The 16,698-nt window shown below is 42.6% G+C and overlaps 1 protein-coding gene across 2 annotated transcripts; it reads left to right on the top strand.

Annotated features, from left to right (window-relative positions):
• Window positions 1–560: 560 nt before the first annotated feature.
• On the top strand, window positions 561–16,037 carry rassf2b (Ras association domain family member 2b). 2 transcript variants are annotated; one of them, XM_085787361.1, is made up of 11 exons: window positions 561–700; window positions 4,014–4,059; window positions 6,595–6,668; window positions 7,179–7,254; window positions 7,351–7,502; window positions 8,550–8,665; window positions 11,994–12,136; window positions 12,399–12,552; window positions 12,662–12,783; window positions 12,888–12,985; window positions 15,676–16,037. In XM_085787361.1, exons 3-11 carry the CDS (start codon window positions 6,616–6,618, stop codon window positions 15,743–15,745), a joined length of 984 nt encoding a protein of 327 aa, XP_085643487.1. In that variant the 5' UTR covers window positions 561–700; window positions 4,014–4,059; window positions 6,595–6,615; the 3' UTR covers window positions 15,746–16,037. The 2 variants fall into 2 exon arrangements, with proteins under 2 accessions (XP_085643487.1, XP_085643488.1); XM_085787362.1 differs by lacking the exon at window positions 4,014–4,059 and having other exon boundaries at window positions 586–700.
• Window positions 16,038–16,698: the final 661 nt, after the last annotated feature.

Here is a 16,698-nt window from a genome sequence, read left to right on the forward strand (position 1 = left end):
GCCCAGGTGTCTTACAACATTTAGTACAATTAACACTCACAATTATATGAGTAATGAAATACAGCAGAATACCATAGCTAAATAGATCCAGTAGCAAATATTTTTGTAATTAGTGCAGAAACGGCTGGGGAAATTGATGATTAAATATTATTTTCTATAGGTTCTGGTTGAAATGAGCTTTCCTAGCCACATGGAAGTTGTCAATGGGACGTGAGAGTTTGACATTTTGACACTCAAACGCGTCATGTAGTTTTATCCGGATTTTCCCGGAGCTTCCATTGAGCAGGCTACTCATCATGACTGACTGATTCTCCAGCGGCTCTTCCATTGTTTTCATGTTTTCATTCAGCGCGAACAAAGGGGGCGTCGGGGTCGGCCTCTGATTGGCTGTCGGCTGGGCCCCAAGGTTTGCTGTGCCGCGAGCTTGTGCGCGAGCTCCGCCACAACAGATGGACCCCTCGCGCCCTCCTCGCGCTCCTCCTCCTCCTCTTCTCCCTATCAGCCCGGTGGTGGATGCACGCGCCCAAGTGATTGTTTCGTTCGTACGGCCGGTGAGCGGACGAGTTTAGCCGAGGAGTTTCCCACCGTTAACGGACAGGACCGGGAGAGGAACCGAAGAGCCTGCGTCCCTGGGATTGGTGAGCCGTGGGAGCAGCTCCAAAAGTCGGCAGGAATCTCACAGAAGCGTCGGTGTAGCTAAGTAGGCTGATGGTCGTGATGTCTGTGGGTGAAATGTGGCGCTGTGTGTGACTGGGTGTAGTTTGATATGTGACTGACTATTCGTACCGACAGAAGACTAGATAGTATACCGCTCTGACAACATCACATACTAAAACGCCCACACACATCTAGACGAAGAATGTCTGATATAAGACACGGGAGACGCGTGTAGTTGACGTGCAGTGGTGTGTGCCATGTTCTGTAGCACTTTACATGACGGCCCAATGTAAATGTTGAACAGGAGATGAGAGATGATCTGTGCGTAATCACATGTGGTCTGTCTGTGTCTGGGCGTGTGGACTGCAGCTGTGTTTTAATAAAAAGCGGTTACATAACAAGCACAGTTAAGATTCCTCTCAGGACAACATAATGCTGGCCAGACAGGGGGAGAGCTGGGAGACAGACCCTCTGCCAAAAAGTGCATACCTAATGTTTTTGCCTTGTGATGTGCACTCAGCTGTCAGAGTATACAGCACGCTCAACTAAAACTAATAGAACAGCCATATAATAAAACCGTTATTTAACCTTTAATCCTTTATTGTAACTGTCTCAGAGACATATGGTTTCAACACTGCAGTCCTTTTCCAATGTTTAGTCGACCCATGTTGATGTAAAGGGGGGACGGACAAAAGGTTCAAAACAGTAGGCTACAATTCAACATCAAGCTACACCCAGGCTCTGAAATCATCATAAAGTTGAATTAACATCTCTTTGAAACAGTTTAAACAAAAACTGAACCATGATAACTTTGAAGGAAGAAATGATCCCATGTTGTTGCATTAGATTTACATTTGTGGACCTAATCTGATTGTTCTTGTCCCTATTCATTGATCCAATAATCATATTCTCAATTAAAAGCAAATAAAATGCCTATCACAAGTTCCTAGAGCCATTGTAACCTCTTACAAACTGCTAATTCAAAGATATTCAGTTTACTTTCATATTAGACGAAGAAAATCATTTAAAAAGCTTGAACCATTCACTGTTACTGTTTTGTGCTTGAAAGATTACTTGAGTGAGTAGTTTAAAAGAGATAAAGGGACAGGATGCAGGAATAGCTCCGGTTTGATGTTGAAAATCAAGGAGCCATATTTAAATCTGTATCGAGCTGTGGCGACATATTCCAACAACCTCAGTACGCCTGAGAAGGAGCAGGAGAGACAAACACACGTACACTATTTTTGGCTCAGTGTTGTGGGATACTAGTTTCTGGAGCTCAGATGTTTTTAGTGTTGCTATGACAATGGTGACAATAGTGAGACGGGGAAGTAGTAGGCTACTGTGGAGGCTGCTGGTGGGTTTGGAAGTGAGGAGGAGAAAAGGAGGTTTGGAGCTATTCATGGTCTGTTTCAGCCAAAGACTTTGACAGAGGGTGTTCAGAGGCAACGGGGCAACAGAACACAACTGTGGGGAGGGATTGAGGGGGAAAAAAGTCAGGAAGTTGTGGTCATGTGTTTTAATAGCACAGTGGATGGCTTCACAGAGGAGCAAGCTGAATGGGAAAAACAGTCAGATAGCGGAAAGAATTTCCTAATCAGAAGAATTGGCCAGCTAATAAACTGAGTTACTGTGGTATGAAACAACTGAGCAGATGAAGACGTCAGGAAACCATACATAAGGAAACAGAGAGAGGGAGAGATGGATGGATGCTGAGGATTCGCCGACCGTCTAATGAGGCACAGGGGATTTCAGGGAGTCAATGAGGTTTATTGGAGTTGTTGTCCAGACCAGCACAGAGAGGAGCTGTGTGATCTGAAACAGGACTGGGTCAGCTGTGGGTCAGTCTGGCTGCTTTTCTATGCTGCTGTTGGCCTCCAAACAAAAAGCTGAGACAGCTTTCTGGCACCTACGGATCATTTCCACAGAGATGAAGTCCTTTCGCAACTAGAATGCGGTTCTGTAGGCTTTGGAGCTACAACAATAAGTCAATTAATCTATCAAAGAAAATTATTTTGAAAATCGATCAATCATTTTTCAAACATATTACATCATAATGGGAATATGTTTGGCTTTTGTACTCTTGGCTGAACGAAACAGACATGTAATTATGCCACCATGTGCTCTAGGATAAATAAGATAACCATTCCAGTCCTAATAGCCCATAGAGGTTCATGAGGTGGTTTAATTGTTTCACAGTCAAACCATATTAACTTTGTATTTCAGCACAGTCTGTGTAAACATACTTGTGTCTGGACAAAAGTTTATTATTTTTGTTCATGGTTTCCGTGTTGGTTTTCACTCTACAGAGAGGTATTGGAAAGATCATCTAGTATGTTTTGAAATAGAGAGTCAACTGTAATGAAGCCTTTACAGCTGGGAAACATGAGGCTTCGTCACAGCGATACAATGAATGACATCAATATTGCACTGAGGTATCTCCCAGAAGAAAACAAACACATTTACTAAAACTAAACAGGTTTATTTTTTCTGCAAACTTTCCCACCAACAGGAAAAGCTAAACAGTGATGACGTGATGCATCTGGTGTGATGTCTGACTTGATCTTACTTTCAGGAACCTGAAGTAATCATGAGATGATGCCATCTGATGGTATTTTAGCTGACTCAGAGTTCCCATTGATTTGCCTGACACTCACGGTGTTGTCTTGGTTTATATCTCTGTCTCACACCACTGGCATCATGTGTTAATGAAGCTACAAGCATGGCTGGCCTTGACCGTGACTGCACTATTAAAGGCTAATGATTCCTATTGTGTGGGGTCAGTGGTGGCTAAAATAGGTGATGAAATATTGATAGAGCTTGGCTGGGGTTGGGCTGATTGCTGTTTTAATATTTAATATGTTCACAATAACTGGGCACACGTGTTTCAGAGATTGACAGCTTCATGTTAGTTATCATTACTCTGACTCTGAACATCTTTGTTTACAGTCAACAGTTGTGGTTGTGTTGGATGGGAGTGTGATAAAGTCTGTGGTGGTCATTGTGCGCCGGCCGAAGGTCAGATTTTCTAGCCGTGCTTGTGTGTGTTAACTGATTGGGTGTACATGATAATAGCTCATGCGTGCTGCTTGAATTGAGGAAGTTTCGGGCTGCGTTGAGGGTTAGTGTCAGTTTCCTGTGTGACTGACTGAGTAAAGGAGGAAGCCATTTAACGGAAGGGGAGTGCTTCCTTTAAACTCCCCCACTCTTCCCCGTCTGTCGGCCGTCACGCTGACAAGAAAAAGACCCTAGAGGGCCGTTTGAAATCGCTACCTGAGTGACAACACTGCTCCTACCTGAGGATACGTACTGAATCTACCCGTCTAATCTCTGGATCTCTGTCTCCACATCTGCAGCTCCCTCTCGCCGGTGACTCAACAAGATCACAGCGTCTTCACCACGGTAAGATCGACTGTTCTCTCGCCGCAGGCTGTTGCATCATTACCCGTTTGGCAGGTGTGTGTCTCTGAGATTCAGTATTGATGTTTGGGTAGTTGCTGTGTTAAAGACACACTGGCTGGCTGCTGCGTCAACTGAACAGAGACCGTGTCGTAGGAGAGAAGGCTTTAGATTTAGGAACAGAAAGGGCAGCAACATATTTTAGTCCATTTACCGCTTACTTAAAGGGATAGTTCACCCAAAATGGATAATTCACCAATTTCCTACTCACTGTCATGCCAAGGAAGGGTTTGGAGAACTTTCAGAGTCATCAAAACACTTTTGGAGTTCCAGGGGGGCGTTCAGCTGGCAATGGATTTTCATATAATCGCAGCAGATAGTGCTCAGTTTTTCGTCCAAAACACACACTACAAAACATCCAAATACCTCCATACTGCTCGTCCGTACTAACATCTCACAGCAAATCTCGCACATGTGTACAAACATCAACAGCCACTGGGAGCTACTACTACAACAAGGATAAAAACAGAGATCACATTAATTTTTTCCGAGCAACTTTTTCATGTGGCGGCTTCAGGACACTTGGGTCAGTACAGACGAGCAGTATGGAGGTATTTGGATGTTTCTTAGTGTGTGTTTTGGACTATTCAAAAATGAGCTCTGTCCGCCGGCATTATATGAAAATCCGTTGCCAGCCGGACCCCCCCTGGAACTCCAAAAGTGTTTTGATCACTCCAAAAGTTCTCTGAACCCTTCCTTGGCATGACGGTGAGTAGAAAATTGGTGAATTATTGCTTTTGGGTGAAGTATCCCTTTAATTTTGCTTTGTCAAATCAGGTTACACAACATAAACAAGTTAAAAGAATCTACCACTTCATATACTGGTTACCTTAATCGCAAAGAAAATCACCCCTACCCCAGAGGTAAACTCAGACTCTTAGGCCCAGTCCCATTTCAGCCCTGAGACTAAGGCCGTGCTAGCAACTGGGTGCTATTGTACAGTGATGTTTTTTCTATGATTATAGAAACATATATTATGGTCAGAGTGAAAAATGCTAACCGGCTGGTGGTAGGTGTAATAGTTACCCTGTTAACAATCTTAGCATAACCTAATAACAATCTAACATTTGCTTATTAGTAATACAGCTAAGGCTGATGGGAATTTTTGACCTAATTATGGCCCTTGATGAAAATACAGATGGTCAAGATCATTACTAGTTGTTAGAGATTGATCTCCACGGGAGGGAAAAAATTGCTGAGATGATTCTCGAGCTGAGACAGTTGGTTGATCGATGAGTTGGTGGATTCACATCAAATTATCTGCCAGTTATTTTGATAATCATCACAAAGACGCGGGGACGAAATCCTGTTCCGATCATTAATTAATAGTTGCGTTCCTTGACTTTGCATTTAAAACCACAAAAAGTGAACATCATGTTGGCAGTGGATCATCAGCGTAATCAGGATCATCTTCTGGGCACTGATTCAAGTTTCATAGTAATCCATCCAATCGCTGCCAAGACAGCTGGCTAAGAGCCAACTATTTCAGCCTCATGCTGGTGCTAGAAGATGATTCAGGGGATTGCTAAAAACAGTGGGCTACATCCTTTCCAGACCATAAATGTTGATTAAAAAATAAATGTAGATCAATCCAGCCAATAATTGTTAGGATATTTCCTAGACCAACATGGTTGCCTATAGACCAACACTAAAGTCACATGTCCAGATTGATATGGCAAGAATCTTAATTACATCTGTCTGTCTGTCTGTCTATTTATCTACGGTGTCTGTCTGTCTGTCTATCGATAGATAGATAGATAGATAGATAGATAGATAGATAGATAGATAGATAGATAGATAGATAGATAGATAGATAGATAGATAGATAGATAGATAGATAGATAGATAGATAGATAGTGGTGCCAGTCACATGCTCAGATATAACTGTGTAAGAAGCTGAAATAATTTGATGCAGCAGGTGGCCCATGTGTCCTGCACCTGTTCATCTCCTTCTTCCTCCTCTGTAGGCACACAAAGACACACACACACTCACACACTCACTCATTCAGCAAAGCAGGAAGGAAGGCGCTTCAGGATGATGGCAGAGTGCCATTCATGCAGCTGCGTGTGTGTGTGTTTCTGTTTGTTTAGGAGTGTTTATGTGTAAAAAAGGAGACTAACAGAAGCACAGTGGTAAAAAGACGACAGTGAAAAGTGAATATATTGTAAGAAAGAGGAGCAGAGAGGATGAAGATTAGCTGTCTTCATCCATCACACAGCACATGTGTGGATTGTCTGGAGACACACATGGTGTGTAACTATCAGTTGGTGTGCGTGTTGAAGGGAGTAGTTGACATGAAAGTGGATGTGATCTGTTGTTATTGTTGTGTGTCTGGAGCCAGAGCTGCTCCTCCTCTTCCTGCTGAGGCTCTCCTCCTCTCCAAGCTGCTCTCTCTCTCGCTGCTGGTCATGAGGAGTCATGAGACTGAGTGGGATGGATGGGAGTTGTGAACTCTGTGTTGCTTCTTTGTCTCTCAGCTCCTCTCATGGTGACTGAACATGGATGATACACAGGACGGGGTTCCCATTGGAGAGAACAAGTTCGTCAGCAAGTAAGGATGAATAAACAAGCCACTGTTAGTCACATGTGCATAAACATACAGTTGTAGACAAGCCTCTGCCAAACTGTCACGACAACCTTTAAAGGGATAGTTCAAGATTTTGGCAAATTGGCCCATTGCCATAATCCCTATCGTTTTAGGAGTTGGTTCATTACCTTTAATTGTCGGTGCAAGCTATTTTTAGAATGCCGGAGCTGAGTCGCAAGCTGCTCAGAGCTAAGCTACAGAGGCTAATGGGATTTCTTGGTTTCTATCCCACTATCCCTTTAATATCTTATGTCATGCAAGTGCATAACAAGCAGAGTGAGGGTAAACACAAGAGTCAGTTTTTATATCATGACATGGTGACGGTGGTGTGTTGCATCCTCACATCCAGCTTATGATTTTCAAACTCTTCATATTCTGCTGCTGTGGAAAATAGTCACCACCAGTGATGGACACATGGAGCAGTGAGTTGTCTCAGCATTTCTTTTTTTAGCGATATACCATTTTTGTTTCCAGGGCAACAATCCTATCCCATCTGAAGACGTACAACCTCTACTATGAAGGGCAAAATCTACAGCTTAGACACAGAGAGGTGAGTATTTACAATGATATGTTAATGATAATGATGTGTGTGTGTGTGTGTGTGTGCGTGTGCACTGATGGTTGTTCCTGTCCTCTCTCCCAACAGGAAGAGGGGGAGCTAATTGTCGAGGGATTGCTAAATATCTTCTGGGGTCTGCGGCGGCCAATCAGGCTTCAGATGCAGGATGACCACGAGCGGATCCGACCACCCCCCTCCTCCACGTCCTGGCACTCGGGCTGTAATCTGGACAGTCAAGAGTAAGAGATGCATACTAGATCCAGTTACACCTCACTGACCGGAATTGGTGATAGACACCAGGTCAACCAGGGCAGATATAGATTTTGTCTAGTTTGTCATTTGTTCTTAACCTTTCTAGAAAGAACCTCATTATGTTTTGACATGATCTTTTACTGCAGGTTTAATTCCTTGCAAATTCACAGGCTTTTGAAATTCTCAATAACATATAAATTGGAAATGGTACATTACAAAAAAGTGATCCCTTTAATCCACACGGCTGGCTCAGTTTTGGATTTATCCCAAAGCTTTCCCAGGTCAGTGTGTGTCATTAGCCCTGCTTTCAGCTCTCCTAAAATAAACCCCAAAACAACAACAGATCCACCAGTCTTCATCCTCGGGATCAGCAAGGACACAAACATGGCATTTAGTCTAAATGACCTGTAACCTCAGCTGTAGAGGTGATTTTATTAGACAGATAGCCATAACACTCAGTACAGGTTGCATTGTGTGAGGTTGGATGCTGTTATCAGTGTTAGCCAGACTGGTTATCAGGTTTGGATAATACACAAGTTTACACAGATCCAGAAGATTGAAAATGACTCACAGATCCTGGCATCTCATCTCCCACACATACACACTGACTGCAGCAGCAGCAGCAGCAGCAGCAGCAGAGAGAAGCAGCTGTCACTGCTGAAGCTGAGCAGCAGGGATGTGACGATCTGATGTATGCACACTGTGTGGAACAAACTGCCACCTCTTGGTTTCTCAGCAGGAAGTGAGACTCCGCCCTGTATCAGTATTTGATGCGGTGATGTTGCTAAAATTAAACTCTTTGTTCTAACACTGTTGGTGTCATCAATAATTGTACTTTTTTAGCACTGGTACTTGCCTTCCCTTACAGTGTAATATAATAACTTAAAGGTACAAAGTCTCCTGGCTGTACTCTTCTTCTTCTTCTTCTTCTTCTTCTTCTTCTTCTTCTTCTTCTTCTTCTTCTTCTTCTTCTTCTTCTTCTTCTTCTTCTTCTTCAGTTGGTTCAGCCCCATTCTCTTGCTTCCTATTTACAGTTCCCCCAACAGCACAGATGGTCAACAGATGACGGAGCAGAGCCCGCCCACAGTGGAGGTGACGCCGCCTGACATCCAGCTCAATGACAACGGTGTGACAGAAGAAGAGACAGAAGGTGAGTGGCTTCACTGACACTTTGTTGGCCTTAATAAAGATGTAGTCTAGAGGGCATGAAATCAATGTTTGTTTGGTTTTTCTCTTTTGTATCAGTTGTAGAGATAAAAATCCTGCACACTGACTCAATTGCAAAGACAAAACAGAAACCTTTGATTAGGTTCATTAAAGTCAATTAAATTAAGCATGCGGTTCTAAATTCTAAATGCAATTCTAAATTTCAACCCTCAACCATGATTGGAGGATATTAGAAGAATCCTTTACTTTTTTTTATTTTTCTTTTTTCTTTTTTTTATGCTGCCAATCAAGGTCAGTGAAGTTACCATACAGTTCAAATGTAATCATTTCTCCAAAAGGTCTTTATGTAGAAGATTATTCTAAAAATACATACCGTAGATAAAGGCAAAGGAACATTTAGTAAAACATAAAAATGTGTAAAAATACAATAAATACTCTAAACTAAAGTACTGACCTTAAAGGGATAGTTCACCCAAAATTCAAATTTCATTATCTACTCGCCCTCATGTCGACTAAGGGCTGGGAGAAGTTTCAGAGTCCTCCGTGCCTTCTCTGAGTTACAGGGGGGCTCCGTGCAGCACTGCATGTCCATATGACGGTTGCGAACGGGCCTCACTTTTCTTCGTCCAAAAAGACACACCAAAAAACATCCAAATACCTCCATACTGCTCGTCTGTAATGTCGCTCTTGTATTGAAGTCCCAACACGAGAAATTGTTCCGAAAAAAATTAAATAAGTATATGTTTTAAGCTTGTTTGTAGCGGAAGCGCCCAGCACTGCTCTTCCTGGTCCGTCCAAATCTCGCGTGATTTGCAGCGACACCCAGTTCACGGCTCCGCAAATCGTGCGAGATTTCAGCAGAGCAACACTACTTATTTAATTTTTTTCAGAACAATTTCTCATGCTGGGGCTTCAATACAAGAGGGACATTACAGACGAGCACTATGGAGGTATTTGGATGTTTTTTGGTGTGTCTTTTTGGACGAAGAAAAGTGAGGCCCGTTCGTAACCGTCATATGGACATGCAGTGCTGCACGGAGCCCCGCTATAACTCAGAGAAGGCACGGAGGACTCTAAAACCTCTCCCAACCCTTAGTCGACATGAGGGTGAGTAGAAAATGAGTATAATTTGAATTTTGGGTTAACTATCCCTTTAAACTGAAATAACTTATTTTATTTGTGGAACATAAGATACTGAATGTGACTGCTGGCCACTAATATGTTCGCTTCTTCTCAGCTGCTTACAGTTGCAACCAGAAGTTTACATCCAGTTCAGATAAGGACACATTCACTTTTTTTTTTTTTACTCGTCTGGCAGTAAAGTTGAGGAAAATTTTCCTGTTTTAGGCCAATTACAATCCACAATTTTTGTTGTTGTTGTGAAATGTCAAAATAATGCCAGAGAATTATTGAATTACTTTCATCAAAATTAGAAGTTTACATACACCAAGTTGACTGTGGCTTTAAACAGCTTTGATTCCACATGATGATGTTTGACATTAGAGGCTTCTGATAGGCTATGGATATACAGTATTTGAAGTTGCTCTTTCAAACACAAGGGTGTAAAGCATCATGGGAAAATCAAAAGAAACAACCACAACATCAGGAAAAGAACTGTGGACCTTCTCAAGCCTGATTCATCTTTAGATACAATTCCCAGATGCCAGGAACAACAGCAAAATACTTGTAAAGATACAGGCTGAAACTGGTAACTGGAGTGTCATTATAGTAAAACCAGTTCTGTACCAACATGAGCTGAAAGGCCACTGCTCCACAAACACCATGAAAAAGACAGATGACAGTTTACAGCTGCACATGGGGACAAAGATCTTAGTGTGTCCTGTGGTCTGAAGAGACAAAAATTAAACTGTTTGGTCATAATTATGAATTATGAAGTAAGGGGGTGGCAGCATCATGTTGTGAGGCTGCTTTGCTGCAGGAGAGACTGGAGCACTTCACAACGTAGTCATGAGGAAAGAAAATCACGTGGCTGTATTGAAGCAACATCTCAAAACATGGACCAGATAGTTACAGCTGGGATGTGGATGGGTCTTTCACATGGACAATGATCATGAGCAAACTTTTAAGCAAATTAGTTGCAAAGTGGTTTAAGGACAACAAAGTGAAAGTGTTGGAGTGGCCATCTCAAAGCCCGGACCCCCACCCTACAGAACTTGTGTGGGTGGTGTTGAAAAGGTGTGTGTGAACAAGAAGGACCACAAAGTTGACACTGTGGGAAACCTGTGGAAGGCTGCCAAGAACATTTGATCCAAGTTAAACTGTTGAAAGGCAATTCTGCCAAACACTGTTCAACTATATGTAAACTTCAGGTTGCAACTGTTTAAGTACACCGTCACTACTGGGTGGAAATCTCATCTCCAAAATAGCAAGCTCTTAAAGAGCTATTGTATAATTCCATTACCTAGAATCAAAACATTAAACTTAGATTTAAAATAAAACGGGAGCTCTACACACTTATATTTGCTTCATCTTGTTTTATAAATGATATAAATATTGTTTCCAGCTTTTCACATGTGATGTTAAATCCAATGATGTCAGTGTGACTGAAGATATCCACACCTGTTTAGAAGATTGCCAGCACATAAACAACAGTCAGAACATTGGATGATAACCAATATTGAAGGTTATTGTTGATTTCTTAAATTAGACGCAGGTTGATACAGTTGAAGGTGTTCCACAGATTTCATTTATCAAGGGACAAACTGGCAAGAATTTATCAGGGGGCTGACTCGACTTGTCCAAGGTGTAAACCGGGGCCAGCCTACATGTCACATGTTCTGGTCTTGCCCTAGGCTGAAAGAGTTCTGGGCCAAAGGTTTTAGAACTTTCTCATCCATTTATAATAAAGATATAGAGTCCCGTCCCGTGACAGCCATCTTTAGGGTGACACCAGGGGAAGCACCACTAAGAATTATTCAAAGGAAAGCAATAGCATTCTGTTCACAGACCGCCATCCCATTAACAATGAGCAGAGGAGGTGATGGCACACCTTAAATTAGAGCATCTTTGATTTACTTTGCAGGGCAACAGTATTGTAAGGTCTGGCGGCCTTTTATTTCTTATTTTGAACATGAGTTTTCATCTCTCATCAACATAGTTAAATTTTAGAGTGTCTGGGCCACATAGGTGGTGGGTATGTCTGATTTCTGCTATTAGTATTTTGTCTGTAGTTTAGACTTGTATTTACAGTATGATGTATTTTTTGAGTCTTACTGTCTTCTTCTGAATGGGATGTTTGTTGTGTTGTGTAAATATGAAAAATGAATCAAAACAATTTGTTGCTTGCTCAGAGGACAGTGAGAGCTCCTCCCAGCTGCTCAGGACAAAGAGTGATGCTGGGGTGTTGAGGCGGGGCCAGCGACGTTCGCCCAGCGACCAGAGGAAGATCAGGCGCCATCGCTTCTCCATCAATGGACACTTCTACAACCATAAGGTGAAGCCTGCCTCCTGTCTGTCCAGGGCTTTCCTACAGAGGCTCACTGTAAATGCATTTTTGCATAAAACACAGTGTGGAGTAGTTGAAAAAATATTATCAGTCACACACCTGCCTCTTCCAATGAGTGTGACCTATGGTTGTTTCTTAGGGGATATAAGTGTTGCTGCCAAGAACCCATGCATGTGTGAAGAATCTGTACCAAAATGAAGACTCATAAATGTATACAGGACATGTAACTGATTTTCCCTCTTCCCCTCAGACAGCAGTGTTTACTCCTGCGTTCGGCTCAGTGACTAATGTTCGCATCAACAGCTGCATGAGAACGCCTCAAGTGCTGCGAGTCCTCCTCAACAAGTTTAAGATTGAGAACAGCCCAGATGATTTTGCGCTCTACCTTGTCCATACAAGTGGAGGTGAGTGTGAATTACCTGTTCTACAGGTGGAACAGTAGAAATGGGTGTTCTGGCTCTACCAGCAAAATAGAATGTGTCCAAGTCAATATGTTATTGGTGGATGTTTCAGAGCGCGTGAAGCTGAAGCGGAGCGATTATCCCCTGGGACTGAGGATAATGCAGGGACCATGTGAGCAGGTCTGCAAGGTGTTCCTCATGGAAGAAGATCTGGTTGAAGAAGTCACATACGATGTAAATCACCACATTGACTGTAACATAACACCTGCTGGGAATGGGATACATAGAGACACTCCTCTTTTCTGCTTTGTCATGATGTTTCTATCCTCCTCCACCAGGTGGCGCAGTATATCAAGTTTGAGATGCCGGTCCTGCAGAGCTTCATCACCAAGCTGAAGGAGGAGGAGGACAGAGAGGTGCAGAAACTCAGGAGAAGGTACAAGATGATGCAGACCGCACCTCATCATGTAGAACTTGCTTCTACCTGCTGTTACAAGCACTTTATTTGCAGTGTTGAGCTTGTTACTTAAAAAAAAGTAATCAGTTATAGTAGTTACTTTCCCCAAAAAGTAAATGAATTAGTAACTGAAGTACTACATTATAAAAGTAACTAATTACCAGGAAAAGTAACTCTTCCCCAACCCCCTAACCATAACCATAACCTCCTGTTTATCTGGAACGGAGGAATACTGAGTGAGTTGGTTAGTTCCAGATAAACGTCTTTTTTCCGACGTTGTTTGTTTATAACGTACACTTTAACAGGTGTATTATTTTATTTTAAGTAACTTTTTTGAATACTTGTTACTGAAAAAAAATAGCGCTGTTAGTAACACCGTTATTTTATAACACTGTTATTCCCATCACTGATTATATGAAATGTATTAGAGGTCGACTGATGGGGGATATTTAAAGGCCAATCGTAGAACAATAGTTTGGAGCAGGAAAAAAGAGATTGACAGTTGATTGCTGAGAGCCCATGAAAATAGACGTTGTTCTAAATGAACAGTCTTAGATTGAATTTGAACTGATGAACGACTGAGTCCATTTTTGAAAATTATGAAAAATAGAGTTTACAAGTTGGAGGGCACTGACAAAACACTGAGAGGAAGCTGATAGGACGTTCTATAAACTACCGTTAAAGCAGAAGTTCAGCTGTGAATGTGGTTGAAGGCTGAGCAGCTTCCATCCTCTCTGTGGTGCATGATGATGTCATGTTATTGCACCAACGTCTACACACAGAGCTCAGACCAGGGTAACTTTCATGAGGTTTTTGGTTGGTATATAGCATGATTTAGATTTTCTGCCCAAGCCTGCCATGAGCTGGGCCGGTGTTGAAGTCAGACAATATTTGGCACTGGGACTGGGGAGTAACAATATAACCCTAAACCACTGCACGATAAGATTACAACAAAGTGTCATGTGTTTCCTCCATGTTACTGACCAGGATCTAATCTGAATAGATAAATACAGTAAATGTGCGCAGGCACAGCTCAGATCCAGCAGAATTTATTTTGTCCAATTGAAGCTCTGTAGAAGAGTGTTCCTCTCTTCTTCTCAGTCTGTTGCAGAAACGCTTTCAACATGAAACATGGTCATTGTGGTTTTGGTTTTTGATGAGAAGATCTCTGCCGATTTATTTTTGAAAAAGAAATTTCCCATGACTTAAAGGACAATTCCGGTCGAATTCAACACGGGGGTGTATTTTCATATCATTTTAGGTCTAAAAGAATGAATCTGAAGATTTTCAGTTTAATTGCTCCTGTTTTGCGGTAGCTGCGTCTGTCCCTGCATCGCCACGGCAGCAATGAATGGGAGTGGATGTAAGTTCCGCTGTTTAGGCTGTTTCCAGCCCTCAAAGCCGCAATTTTTTTCCACAGACAGCGTCAGATGGCTACTCAAACATGCACCGAGAAGTTTATTTACTTCAAGCAAGCCGACATGTTTGTAAAAGTCGATCTAATTCAAAGTCTCCCGGAGTCTCGCGCGAGCCCGAAGTTGCAGTGCTGGTGTATTCAGGCGCAGTAGGAGCTACTGCTTGTGTCATAAACACAGGAATATCAACTCTTTACTTGCTTGAAGTGTACATTTTTTTCCACAGACAGCGTCAGATGGCTAATCAAACATGCGCCGAGAAGTTTTTTTTACTTGAAGCAAGTAAAGAGTTGATATTCCTGTGTTTATGACACAACGGTAGCTTTTCCCACTGCTCCTGAACACACCGCGCACGGCAACTGGGTCTCGCGCGAGACTCCGGGAGACTTTGAATTAGATCTAGTTTTACAAACATGTCGGCTTGCTTGAAGTAAATAAACTTCTCGGTGCATGTTTGAGTCTCCATCTGACGCTGTCTGTGGAAAAAAATTGCGGCTTTGAGGGCTGGAAACAGCCTAAACAGCGGAACTTACATCCACTCCCATTCATTGCTGCCGCGGCGATGCGCGGACAGACGCAACTACCGCAAAACAGGAGCGATTAAACTGAAAATCTTCAGATTCATTCTTTTAGACCTAAAATGATATGAAAATACACCCCCGAGTTGAATTCGACCGGAATTGTCCTTTAACACACACACGCATACACACGGTGTCATGGTACAGTGGTGAAATCAAACAGAGCTTGTGACCTATGCTTGTAGTTAATGTTAATTAGACCAATAAAACCAATAAAAAATGTTACGAGACAGAGTTGTTTTACAGGTAAATGCAGAGACTGCTTGCTGAAAAACTGCCCCCGACGGGAACGTGCATCATCGGTTTTGCATGAATTTACCTCTAAAACAACTGTGTCTCGTAACGTTCCGTTATTATCTCATAGCGTGGTGAATGTGCAGGTCACAACTTGTCCACCAGAGCGTTTTGGAGTTGTTGGATTGTGTATCTGATGAGTTTGATGAGGGAAACCAAGAAATCCCATTAGCCTCCGTAGCGTAGCTCTGAGCAGCTCTCTGCTCTGCTCCGCCGTTCTTAAAATAGCGTGCACCGACAATTAAAGGTAACAAACCTACTGCTAAAGGGATTATGGCAATGGGCCAATTTGCCAAAATGTTGAACTATCCCTTTAAATGTGTATTCTCCAACCCAGACATCTCCTCACCCCCCATGTGCCTCTGTCTGCCTATACTTGCAGGTACACCTACCTGCGGTGTATAATAGAGAAACAGCTCCGATGTCTTCCAGAGGGGGCGACGTGTATGTGACGGGCTGGTGGTGAGGAACTCCCTCCAGCACATCAAACTGTCCCGACCCATCTCCAGAGTCCAACACCCTCCACCCTGCTGTGCCTGACAACAAGCTGCACCTGATGTACGTCACTCAGTGATCCTTCTCCTCCTCTGAATCCTGCATCTGAGTCTTCTTCAAATCATTCAGTCAGTCCACCTACCTGGAAACTTCAACCTGCCATGACTTATGTGCATGTTAGGTGTGATGTCAGCAATAGTCTTGAGAGTCATCATGACTCATGCAGCTTTGTAAAGTGTACTCAAACTCCATCACTCCATCTCTGCTTTGTTCTGTATATTTCTCTGTCCTCGTGTGCAGCAGACACAGAGAGACGTTCCTCTAGACAATTTTAATGTCTTTGCAGCAATGGACTTCTGAATGAGTCTAAAATGTGAAGTCCTGTCTTCTGACTGCACACTGATACCCAAAACGGATTGAAAGCACAAACATCATGATATATGCCCTCAGCAAAGTGCCTGTTTTAAAGGTTGCTCCAAGCACAAAGACACAACCCATCAGATATTTGATAGGAGATTCTTTGGGATTGAAAGTACAAAGCTGCTGTGGAAGAATCAGAGTTAAACTGACCCCACCAGGAGCAAAGGCCTGACACCATCAGTCCCTGGTGGTGCGTTCATGGTCCTCCCTGGTTTAGAATTTGTTAGATATTGTAACTGAAGGAATAACATTGAGCCTCTTCTTCTTAGTGCAGCTGAGGGGATTCTTATAGGTCATGTGAATAGATAACTAGTTTACATTGGTACCATCAGCAACAGTTGCCTCTCTCTGCATGCATATGAACTGAATGTTAAAGCCAGTGAAGTTAAAGGAGTAGTTTGTGAAATACATTCCATCATGTAGTTGTGTAGTAAGCTAAGAGAACTGTTACATCAGGCCACCAGCAGCCACTTAGCTAACCACAGTTTAG

The sequence above is a fragment of the Trachurus japonicus genome, chromosome 9 (genome assembly GCF_045865225.1).
Source record: "Trachurus japonicus isolate A0001 chromosome 9, Traja_1.0".
NCBI classification, from domain to species: domain Eukaryota; kingdom Metazoa; phylum Chordata; class Actinopteri; order Carangiformes; family Carangidae; genus Trachurus; species Trachurus japonicus.